The sequence below is a fragment of the Scyliorhinus torazame genome, chromosome 7 (genome assembly GCF_047496885.1).
Source record: "Scyliorhinus torazame isolate Kashiwa2021f chromosome 7, sScyTor2.1, whole genome shotgun sequence".
Classification (NCBI taxonomy): domain Eukaryota; kingdom Metazoa; phylum Chordata; class Chondrichthyes; order Carcharhiniformes; family Scyliorhinidae; genus Scyliorhinus; species Scyliorhinus torazame.
In genome coordinates, this window is record NC_092713.1 from 137,115,920 (window position 1) to 137,128,519 (window position 12,600).

Genomic DNA, 12,600 nt, shown 5'->3' on the forward strand with positions numbered 1-12,600 from the left:
TGAACTCCACAGCTGTGGTTCGGGGTAACATCTGCAGGTGGACCTTCCAGATTTGGTGTCCTGGAGGGAGTCCATCAACCGGCCTCAGAATGTTCCTGGAGAGCCATCTTCTTTTCCAGGAGGTTCACCTTCTTTCTTCAATAGTTGATCAGTGATGTTGGGCACCTTTTCAATATGGCACCCAGAAAAGTCGGTGGACCACGTGCTATCAGGCCTGCCCCATCACGGAATACGGCACAAAGCACTTGGTTGCATAATTATTGTGGCTAAGGCCAGACGACTTCCCATTTGGTGCCTGCGGATGGAAACACTCCACTGTCTTACCCCACCTCACCACAGCACTTTGCCTCAGAATGGTAGAGTTCCTCCCCATATTTCAGTCAGAAGGGCGAGCAACTGGTCAAACTCAGCCTCCCCTTGCAACCTCCAATACCACAAAAGCCAGTCTATAGCCAATTTGATTTGTAATACGTAGCAGAGTAAAACATTTTCATGTTTAGCTGGTGTAACACCCAAAATCTGACCATATGTCTTTTAAAGTTTATTTTAAGCAAAATCATATATGTATACAGACTTACTGGCATTTGCTGATTGTTCTTTCTTTCCCTAGGAATGTTTATAAGGATTATCGTTTTCTGGAACTTGCTTGTGACTCTCAGGAGGAGATAGATAGTTGGAAGGCATCATTTCTTCGAGCTGGTGTTTATCCGGATAAATCCACCGTAAGTTGCATATTTTTTAAAATACTGATATGGTTTGAACCTTAATTCCAAAAACATGGAATTAGAGTGGGACAGTGAAACAGGGGAAGTTAGGCAAATAAAGTTCTGCCATTGTTGTCACTTCTGGTATTTTCCTTATGTCATGTGAGAGTACCTTTAAGAAATGTGTGTTTATAAATGGGTGTGTATATAAATATCTGTAGTGAGAGTACCTTTAAGAAATGGATGTTTACTACTACAGTGATGTCAGAGAGTGGGTGAAGCTGGGCTGTGTGTCAGCTTTTTACTTTCATTTTAGGCTGGTTGCTGCAGGGTGTGTTTTAGTTTCGTTTTCTGTATTGGAGCTGAAGCCAGACAGAGCAGGTGTACTGTTGATCTCTCTGCCATAAAAGACTATCTCTTGATCATTTGGTGAATTCAGAATTATAAATGTTTTCAGTAGTGGCTTCAACCTGGTGTGCTTCTGTTAAAGGTTTTGTTTTTAAGTCATATGGATGTTAAAAGAAAAGCTTAAAGGATTACTTAGTGTTGTATTCTTTGGGGGTTGTGTTTGAATTAATGGCTGCTAAGATGTTCACTGTTTGTTTTAAAAAGGTTAACTTGAATTCATAGAATAAACATTGTTTTGCTTTAAAAAATACTTTTCCATTTCTGCTGTACCACACCTGTAGAGTGGGCTGTGTGCTCCTGATACCACAATCTATTAAAAGTTTTGGGTCAGGTGAACTCCATGATACACTTTGGGGTTCTCTGAACCCTGGCTCATAACACTTACAAATGTGCACATTACGAGTGGGAAAGTAAGGCAGCATGATGGTGCAGTGGTTAGTGCTGCTGCCTCACACCGCCGAGGTCCCAGGTTCGATCCCGGCTCTGGGTAACTGTCCTTGTGGAGTTTGCACATTCTCCCCGTGTTTGCATGGGTTTCGCCCCCACAACCCAAAGACATGCAGGTTAGGTGGATTGGCCACGCTAAATTGCCCCTTAATTGGAAAAAAATTATTGGATATTCTAAATTTAAAAAAAAACAAATGGGAAAGTGAGATGGTGAGTTACTTTGATTGACAGTATTACTGTTTACTTTTGATTGTCATTAAGAAGTAGAAAATACTACAGACAAAAATGACCTCTGTACAATTTCAGAGTATTTATTTAGTTGTGCTTGAGGAATGTGAGAATGTATCTCACTTACTAACAAAATATTACTGTTATTTGTTAATGTTTTCTTATATAGAGCCTATAAAACTTTTTAAAAATTCTGTGAAGCACTCCACCTGTGTTTTACATCTGTTTGTAGTTATCGAAGTAGTGTTTTAACAGTGCTCTTTAGAGAATGATATGCTGTCAGGATAAATGCATTTGAAACAAACCAATTAGTGATGGCATTCAAGAGCTTAACGTCTATAGTTCTACCCCAATTAGGTGATCTTCCATAAGTATTGCAACATTTTGTTTTCAATTGAAAGACTTTATTTATTATTAGCTATTGTGTATTAGTGTTTCCCCCATTGGCATCTGAAAAGAAAATGATGGCAAAAGTGGGATGGATGTAAGCTTTGCCTGAGTTTTGCAAACACAAAATAAATTAGCAGGATCGGAATGTTATATGTTGGAGTTCCTGCGGTATTCCAATTTCATAAAACCAGTGATAAATCTGCAACTATCTGCTGTGAATCATCAGAAAAAAACTGTCAATAAATGTTAGGAAGGACCATTCAAATCAAACTTATGGGGCGGGATTCTCCGATAATGGCGCTAAGTGTTGACGCCATCGTAAAAACCATTGCATTTTACGACGGGGTCATTGGGCCCCAGGTGCATCGATTCAGCAGCCCACAAGGGGCCAGCGATGCCGCGGCAGCTGAAAAAGATTCTCCCCCAACACACAGCCATCGCAGGGAAGATGGTCGCCAGACGAGCTGCACCAAAGTTCAGAGACGGCGAACTCAACACCCTCCTGGACGCTGTGGAGGAGAGGAGGCTCGTTTTGTACCCCGGGCCCGGCTGCAGGACACCAGGCGTCATTGTTTGGCGTGCGTGGGCGGAGGTGGGCTGAACTGCATCCCCTCACCGTGCCTGAGCAGAGGGCACTGGCCGTCGTTGGAGGATCTGAGGAGCATGAGGTTGCCGATGCCGCGATCGGAGGCGCGCCACCAAGTGAGACCCCCCTGTCTGGTTGCAGCCCCTCACAACATGTGTGCCAACCCTCACCCCATCCCCTCACCCCATCCCTTCACCCTACCCCCTCACCCTACCCTGACCCCATCCCCTCACCACATCCCCTCACCACATAACGCCTCACCCCTGTCGGTCTGTCTAACCATAAATGCTGTATTGTGTCTTGCAGGGCCAGCTGGTGATGGTCCCGGGCATCCTGTGCCCCCAGCCAATGCCAGGACCGGTGCCCCCCAGGGACGCAAGAACCGACGGGGAGGGCAGCCATCACAACAACTCTCCGCCCGATACGAGCCAGGACACAATGACACAGGACACCAACACACAGGGGACGGACACAGAGCGCACAATGACACAGGGGACCAACTCACGGGACGGACACAGAGCACACAACGACACAGGTGACCAACACACAGGGGATGGACACAGAGCACACAATGACACGGGACCAACACACAGGGGATGGACACAGAGCACACAACGACACAGGGGACCAACACACGGGGGACGGACACAGAGCACACAACGACACGGGGGGACCAGCACACAGGGGACGGACACAGAGCACACACCGACACGGGACGGACACAGAACACACAATGACACAGGAAACCAACACACAGGGGACGGACACCGAGCACACAATGACACAAAAACAACACACGGGACGGACACAGAGCACACAATCACACAGGAAACCAACACACAGGGGATGGACACAGAGCACACAATCACACAGGAAACCAACACACAGGGGACGGACACAGAGCACACTATGACACAGGAAACCAACACACAGGCAACAGACACAGAGCATACAATGACACAGGAAACCAACACACAGGCAACAGACACAGAGCATACAATGACACAGGAAACCAACACACAGGCAACGGACACAGAGCACACAATGACACAGGAAACCAACACAGGGCACAGTGATGCACTATCAATTGCACAAAGACGTGAGTTGGGTACAACTGAGGCTTTATTGCTCTAAGATGTGTGGCCTCCCACAGCAGCTGGTGAAATGGCTGCAGCATGGAGGACACCATATTTATACTCCGCCTACTGGGCGGAGCCAGCAGGCAGGGACTACCAACGCACCACACATCACTTAATAGAGGTGCAACAGTGGTTTACCACACACACCACGAAACAGGAGAACCCGGACCCAAACAGAAAATGCTGAAAAATCTCAGCAGGTCTGACAGCATCTGTAGGGAGAGAAAAGAGCTTACGTTTCGAGTCCAGCTAACCCTTTGTCAAAGCTCGGATCCGCGGACCCTGGGTCCGATGATGACATAGACTTCCCACCACTGCTATCTCCTACCACGTGCAGGCGCAGGGAGCGATGCCGGTCATGCGTGCCACTGATGCGCTATCAATTACCACAAGGACGAGAGTAGTGGAATAATCGAGGCTTTATTGAGCAAAAATGTTGTGCCTCCTGTAGCTGGAACCGGAATGGCTGCAGCACTGGCGAGCACACACATTTATACGCCACCTACTGGGCGGAGCCAGCAGGCAGGGATTTACCCATGTCTTACCGTAATACATATAATACAGCTAGTGGTGATTACCGCATTCACCCCCTGTTAAAAAAGAGTCCAGCGGGGGTGGTGGAAAAAAAGAATTTACAAGTTCAGTCTGTCGGGGGCCTTGACCCTCCTCTGCGATCGCCTCAGTCCTGGTGGTGATGTGAGCGCCGACTTGGTCACCTGTGACTCTGGGAGCGTGTTGTCCTCGTCTTCGTCACCCCTGAGTGGAACTAGTGGGAGGACGGATCCTCCTGGGGCAGGGGCTGCGATGACGTTCGCTGGGGGGAGGGGGAATGGCGCAAGGGTGAATGGGGGGGGGGGGGGGACTGTCGGGTCGGGGGGGGATGGGTCGGGGGCCGTGGGTGGGGATTCAGCGGGTGCCAGGTCCCGGAGGGAGACTGTGTCCTGGTGTCCGTTGGCGTGTGCCTCGTAGGCGTACTGCGGGTTCGCGTGTAGGAGGTGGACCCTTTCGACCAAAGGGTCTGACTTATGGGTCTGCACATGCTTCCGAAGGGGGACGGGTCCAGGAGCTGTCAGCCATGTTGGGAGCGAGACCCCGGAGGTGGACTTCCTGGGGAAGGCAAAAAGACGTTCATGGGGGTGTTCGTTAGTCGCGGTGCAGAGGAGCGATCGGATGGAGTGGAGCGCGTCGGGGAGGACCTCCTGCCAGCGGGATACCGGGAGATTTTAGACCGCAACGCGAGCAGGACAACCTTCCAGACCGTCCCGTTCTCCCTCTCCACCCTATTTCCCGGGGTTGTAGCTGGTCGTCCTGCTCGAGGCAATGCCCTTGCTGAGCAGGAACTGACGCAACTCATCACTTATAAAGGAGGATCCCCGATCGCTGTGGACGTAGGTGGGGAAACCGAACAGAGTGAAGATACTGTGGAGAGCTTTAATGACCGTGGCAGAAGTCATATCGGGGCATGGGATAGCGAAAGGGAACCGGGAGTACTCATCGACCACGTTCAGAAAGTACGTGTTGCGGTCAGTGGAGGGGAGGGGGCCTTTGAAGCCCATGCTGAGGCGCTCAAAGGGGCGGGAGGCCTTCACCAGGAGCGCTCGATCTGGCTGGTAGAAGTGCGGCTTGCACTCTCTTACCACAAAGACGAGAGTAGTGGAATAAACAAGGCTTTATTGAGCAAAGATGTTGTGCCTCCTGTAGCTGCCACCAGAATGGCTGCAGCACCGGCGAGCACACACATTTATACGCCGCCTACTGGGCGGAGCCAGCAGGCAGGGATTTACCCATGTACCTCTAGTACAGGAGTCTTTCCGTAATACATATAATACTGCTAGTGGTGACTACCACAGCCACCTAGGCCAAAACCGCATGGGTGGCGTCCGCGGTGGAGGCTATGGGGGCGACGGTGGCGGTTATGGGTCAGGTTATGCAAGGCCATGGGCTATCTGTGCAGGCGTGGGCTGTGGCCCAGGACATGGCTGCCCACTCACAGGCACCCATGTGGCAGAGCCAGCTGCAGATTGCAGCAGCGCTCCTCAGTGTGGCCCATGACTGAGCGTATCCGCACCATTGCCCAGGTGCTGGCCTGCGTCGCACAGACCCAGAGGAAGACGGCGCAGTCCTAGAGGGAAGTGGCACAGTCCCAGAGGCAAGTGGCACAGTCCCAGAGGGAAATGGCACAATCCCAGAGGGAGCTGTCACAAACCCAGTCAGGGATGGCCCACTCCCTGAGCTCCATGGTTGCTACCATACATCCCTGTATCGATACCAGAGCAGGCCTCCAGGACTGGCAGCGCCACGTGTCAGGGGTGCCTCGGGGGATGTTTCCACTCGCATTCCTGCCCCTTGGAGAAGCCCGGGGGCCATTAGGCATCATGAGGAAGGAGCAAGTGCTTGGGCCCATGCTGGTGACCCCTGCAGGGGAGGTCCCGCAACATCGCAGCACCTTGGACCCCCCCCCCCCCCCCCCCCCTCCTGTCCCTGGTGCATCTGGTGGGCATCGGGCAGAGCAGGGCAGCACCATGGCAGCCGGGACACCCAAGGAGCGGCCTGGCCCGTCCATCCCGGGCCGCCGCAGGAAACGTGCGCCAACATGGGCCCGAGTCGCAGGGCAGAGCTCACAGCAGTCCACCTCCACTCCTGCTGTACCATCTGGGGATCCACCTAGGCGCAGTGATAAGGCCAGAAAGATAGACACATAAGGAAGTTGGCATGGGTGCAGGGCACAGTTCAGTTATAGGGGCTAGGGCACATGCATACAACTGTTCATATTAAACACAAATGTTATCACCAATGAAAGCTGTCTCTGTGCTCTGTCTGATGTGTGCAGTGGTGGGGCGGGCAGTGAAGGTCGCCGTAGGTGACGGGTGATTGAAGACTGAGCCGCCGGTGGGTGCTCTGTGCAACCCCCCAACCCCCTCCCCACCCCAGATGTTCCAATCACCCCGTCCCCAGTGAAACGGCATGGCCATCTGATGGAGTGTCCAGCTCGCATGGAGGGATCACCCAGGTGGAGGGTGTTACTGTGGGCATGAGTCAAATATTGTCTAACAGTGTGGAGCTCGGAGCTCATCGCAGAGTGGGCTGTCATCATCCTCCATCCCATGGACCAGACCCACTGCCACTGGCAACCCTGTGCCTCCAGCTCATTGTGCCGCAGGTTTTCTAACTGAGAGGTGGTGTGCATGCGGGTGATCCATTGGTGGGGGAGGTGAGTTTCCATGGTGTTGTGGGAGGTGAGGGTGGCCGGAGGTGAGGTGGTGTGGTATTGTTGTGTCCATGCCCCCACACAACAAACCCCTCACTCCTCCTCCCCCTCCCCCCCCATGTCCCGTGCATTGTCCCTCTCCGCCTCCTCCTCCTCATCATCTGGAGAGGCCTGCCTTTCCTCCTCATCCTCCTCCAGCACATCGCCCCTCTGTTGTGCTGTATTGTGGAGGACGCAGCAGATTACAACGATGCGGCCGACCCTCCTTGACTCGTATTGGAGGGCCCCTCCAGAGCAGTCCAGGCACCTGAAGTCCATCTTGAGCACTCCGAAGCACCTCTCCACCACACCCCTGGTCGCTCAATGGGCCTCATTGTAGCAGTTCTCCACGTCGCTCAGTGGCCTCCGTATAGGCGTCATCAGTCACGACCCCAACAGGTAACACCTGTCGCCCACAACCAGCCCTGCAGCCGGGGTGGGTGTCCCTCAAACATGTCGGGTATGAATGATTGCGCCAAGATAAACGAGTCATGCACACTGCTCAGGTACTGGGGCAGGATCTTTATCTGCTGGTCACAGACCACCTGTACATTCATGGAGTGGTAACCCTTTCTGTTCGTGAAATCGGCCTATTATCCGCCGGTGACCGCAGGGCGACATGCACCCCATCGATTACCCCCGGACCATGGGCATCCTGAGGATGGCAGTGAACCCTGCTGCCCGGGCATCCTGGAGGGCGCAGTCCACAGGGAACTGGATGTACCGGTCCGCCAGGGATCGATGATGGCAAGAATGCACCTGTGGACCGATGCCTGCGAGATGCAGACAGGTCCCACTCGGCGACTAGAACAACCCCCATGGCGTAGGAGTTGAGGGCAACCGTCACCTTGACGGCTACCGGCAGCGGGTGTCCCCCCCCCAACTCAGTCCCACGCGGTGCCAGGTGTGCCATCATGTGGCAGATGTGAGCGACGATTTCCCAGCTCATCCGCAGTCTCCTCCTGCATGCCCGGTCCGGGAGTTCCTGAAAGGACATGTGCCGCCGGCACAAGCGGGGGGCCTCATCAGGCGCCTCCTTGGCACCACCACCTCCTCCCCCTCCTCGTCCTGTTGCTCCTCCTGCTCTTGTTCCTCCTCCTCCTCCTCGGCCTGTCGGGCAGTTGGCCCTCCAGCCTAAGCGGCTGCAACCTGCCCCTCTGCGGCCCGCCCCACTGCTGCGGCCTCCGAATCCTCTGAACCACATGCGCTCACGCTGCCACAGGGCTGCATGCAGAGCAGCAGTTCCCCCCACGGCTGCCAAACATTAAGATCTGCAGGGTGTGAGGGGACACCAAATGCTATCATGGCGCATACACCCACGCCCAACCAGGTGCCATGGCTACATGGTTGCTCTGGTTGGCAGCGCATGCCCCAGCCAAGCATGTCCCCCATCCCGGCCCGTCAGTGCTCCCGCTGCTGGTGCCCGTCCCTGCTGCCAGGGCGACCGTTTGAGGGCACTACCCTCACTGGGGCCTGGCATGGGTGTGGCCCTGGCCCCCCCCCCCCCCCCCGGTGGGTGCCGACGGTTGGGTGGAGTGGCCGGGGAGGGGGGCGGCACCCACCCATACGGCTGTGAAGCCTGTGGTGACCCAGCGCCCGGGGTGGCTGCCCATCAACATGGCCACCGTAATGGCGTCCTTTGTGTGGGCAGCGCTCTGTCTTGGCGTGGGGGGCCCCCGGCTGCTCGGCCTTTCACCCCTCCGTCTTCCCCAACCCTCCCCCGACCCTGGAGCCCGCGGTCCCCCACGCCAACCCCTACCTCCTCCCACCACCGCAGCAGCCAGCACTCTGGCTTCACGAATTTCTGTACGTGGTTAGAACCACGTCACCGGGACTGCGGCCCGTCGGGGCACCTCACACGATTCTCCATGCCGCGCGATGGGCGTCGTGATTCCATTGTGTTGGGGAGTTCGGAGAATTGGAAATCGGCGCCAACCGGCGTCAATGCTGATTCCGGAGTAGGAGCAGATTCTCCGGCCGATAGCGTTTCTCGATTTTGGAGCGGACCTTCGGAGAATCCAGATCATGGTATATTGTGTGTAGTTATAATTTGCAAATGTCACGAGCTACTATAGAGCTATTTTACTGGTTTGTGTGTTATTTGTCAAAAAGGTTAAATCCATATAGTAATTGTTTGATTATAGTTTGTCGTATAGTTTGAATTGCAGTGTAACTCCACAAATATTTTTTTTAATGGCTTGATATCCATACTCTGATATTAATGCCGAATAATTGACCACTTATATTGCTTGACATTTGTACCCTTTCATGGGTTTAATTTAAATATTTCTGTTGGAATGATTTTGACGTAATTTCATTTTGAGTTGTTTTCTCTTTGGAGCTTGTTCTGAAATTGGTATATTTTATCATATTTTCAGCATTCTTAAAAAGGCCCTGTCGTTCTTAAAACTCATGCCCCGGGACTTCCGGTTGCGGCGATGCCCAGCTAAGCCGCACGTTTCGGCGGCTCCAGCTCAAACGGACCTTCGGGCTCTTTTAAGAGCCCCAACGGGGAATTTTTTCAGGACGAAACCCGGTGTGGGGTGAGTTAACAGGGAGACCCCCCCCCAACGCAAGAGAAAAATATCGGCGGCCGTGGCTACATCGCGAAGAATCCTCGAGGATAGGGACAGGAGGAAAAAAGAAGCAAGATGGCGGCGGAGAAAGCCCAGGCGACATGGGGGCCCGATCAAGACGAATTTTTAAGACGGTGTGTGGAGCTACTTAAGAAGGAGGTGCTGACCCCGATGCTACGGGCAATTGAGGGGCTTAAGGAGGCACAAAAGACCCAGGAGACGGAGCTCCGCATGGTGGAGCAGAAGGTGACGGATAATGAAGACGCGATCCTGGGCCTGGCGGTCAAAACACAGACGCACGAGGCACTCCACAAAAAGTGCATTGAAAGGATTGAGGCCCTAGAAAACAGAGCACGAAGGAAGAACCTTCGGATCCTGGGTCTCCCAGAGGGAGTGGAAGGAGCGGACTGCGGGGCTTACGTGAGCACGATGCTAAGCTCGCTGATGGGAGCTGAGGCCCCTTCGGGCCCCTTGGAAGTGGAAGGGGCTCATTGGGTCCCTGCGAGGAATCCAAAGGCGGGAGAACCACCTAGGGCGACAATCGTGCAATTTCATCCCTTCAATGATAGAGAAGTGGTTCTGAGATGGGCTAAAAAGGTACGGAGTAGTAGATGGGAGAATGCGGTGGTACGGGTGTACCAGGATTGGAGTGCGGAGGTGGCGAGAAGGAGGGCGAGTTTTAATCGAGCCAAGGAGGTGCTACACAAGAAGAAGGTGAGGTTCGGGATGCTGCAGCCGGCGCGACTATGGGTCACGTACCAGGAGAGACATCACTACTTCGAAACGGCGGAAGAAGCATGGACCTTTATTAAAGACGAGAAACTGGATCGGAACTGAGGGACTGATCTTAGAGGGGAAATGACACTGTCGATGTATATAGGGATGTAAATTGGGAAGGGGGGGGACACTAAGAAATGTGGGCGCCGGTGGGGGGAAGGAAGAGACATAGGCGGGGGATAAGGAATGGGAGTGGGGCGGTAGAGGGAGCTGCGCCACAAGGGGCGGGACAACTACAGAGAATATGGGGTCTACTGTCCTTGTTCCCGCGCCAGAAAGGTGATGGCGGGAAGATAGGCGCAAGGTAGATGGGAGTTCCCCACACGGGGGGAATCAAGGAGTGAGCGGGAGAAGCCGGGGTCAGTTGAAGTCAGCTGACTTTCGGAAGTAATATGGGGGGAGCAATCACGCTAGATGGGGATCTAGCGGGGGGGGGAGGATAACTGGGTTGCTGCTGCAGAAATCAAAGAGGAACTGGTTAAAGAAAGGGTGGTCGGGGCTGGAATGCGCCACCTGGGGAACGGGTGGGAGCGCGGAACCGGGACGTGGGACTGGCCTAGAGAGGGTGATGGCTACGGGAAGGGGGCAGGTAGCCCCCCAGTGCGGCTGATCACGTGGAACGTGAGAGGCCTAAATGGACCGATTAAAAGGGCCCGAGTGTTCGCACACTTGAAAGGACTGAGGGCAGACGTGGCTATGCTTCAGGAGACGCACCTGAAGGTGGCGGACCAAGTTAGGTTAAGGAAAGGATGGGTGGGACAGGTGTTCCATTCAGGGCTGGATGCAAAGAATAGAGGGGTGGCCATACTGGTGGGGAAACGGGTATCATTCGAAGCTAGGAGCATTGTAGCAGATAGTGGAGGCAGATATGTGATGGTGAGTGGCAGACTGGAGGGAACGGAGGTCGTGTTGGTTAACGTATATGCCCCGAATTGGGATGATGCGGGATTCATGAAGCGGATGCTGGGACGTATCCCGGACCTGGAGGTAGGAAACTTGATAATGGGGGGAGACTTCAACACCGTGCTGGACCCAGGGTTAGATATATCTAGATCTAGGACCGGAAGAAGGCTGGCAGCGGCCAAGGTGCTTAAGGGGTTTATGGACCAAATGGGGGGAGTGGATCCATGGCGATTTGTTAGACTGAAGGCCAAGGAGTTCTCCTTCTTCTCCCATGTTCACAAGGTGTACTCCCGGATAGATTTTTTTGTTTTGGGAAGGTCGTTGATCTCGAGGGTGGAAGAAACTGAGTATTCAGCCATAGCTGTCTCAGATCATGCCCCACATTGGTGGACCTGGAACTAGGAGAGGAGAGGGAGCAGCGTGCACTCTGGCGATTAGATGTGGGATTGTTGGCGGATGAGGGAGTCTGTGGAAGGGTGCGGGGATGTATCGAGAGATACCTGGAGGCCAATGACGACGGGGAGGTCCGAGTGTGAGTGGTATGAGAAGCACTAAAGGCGGTGGTCAGAGGAGAGCTGATCTCCATCAGGGCCCACAAAGGGAAAACAGAGGCCAAGGAAAGGGAAAGATTACTGGGGGAGATTTTAAGGGTGGATAAAGAATATGCGGAGGCCCCGGAGGAGGGACTATACAGGGAGAGACGACGACTCCAGACGTAGTTCGACCTTCTGACCACTAGGAGGGCGGAGGTGCAGTGGAGGAAGGCACAGGGGATGAGATATGAATATGGGGAAAAGGCTAGTCGCCTGTTGGCCCATCAGCTGCGAAAGAGGACAGCGGCAAGGGAGATAGGGGGAATTAGAGATGAAAAGGGAGCTACGGTGCGGAGAGCAGGGAAGATAAACGAGGTATTTAAGACCTTTTATGAAAGACTTTATAGGTCCCAACCCCCGGAGGGAAAAGAGGAGATGCGGCAGTTTTTGGACCAATTTAGGTTCCCGAGGGTGGAGGAGCAGGAGGTGGAAGGCCTGGGGGAACCAACTGGGGTGGACGAGGTTACCAAGGGGCTGGGGAACATGCAGGCAGGGAAGGCCCCGGGACCAGATGGGTTCCCGGTGGAATTTTATAGAAAATATGTGGACTTGCTGGCCCCGCTGTTGGTGAGGACTTTTAACGAGGCCAGGGAAGGGGGGAC

The 12,600-nt window shown here is 53.8% G+C and overlaps 1 protein-coding gene across 2 annotated transcripts in view; it reads left to right on the forward strand.

The window, feature by feature from the left end:
* Positions 1-12,600, forward strand: part of dnm3a (dynamin 3a) — a 445,953-nt gene that overhangs the window by 324,327 nt on the left and 109,026 nt on the right. For both annotated transcript variants that reach the window (XM_072511556.1, XM_072511557.1), the window contains one exon: positions 611-722. In XM_072511556.1, the coding sequence (XP_072367657.1) occupies positions 611-722 (112 nt within the window). The remainder of the gene's footprint in view (positions 1-610; positions 723-12,600) is intronic.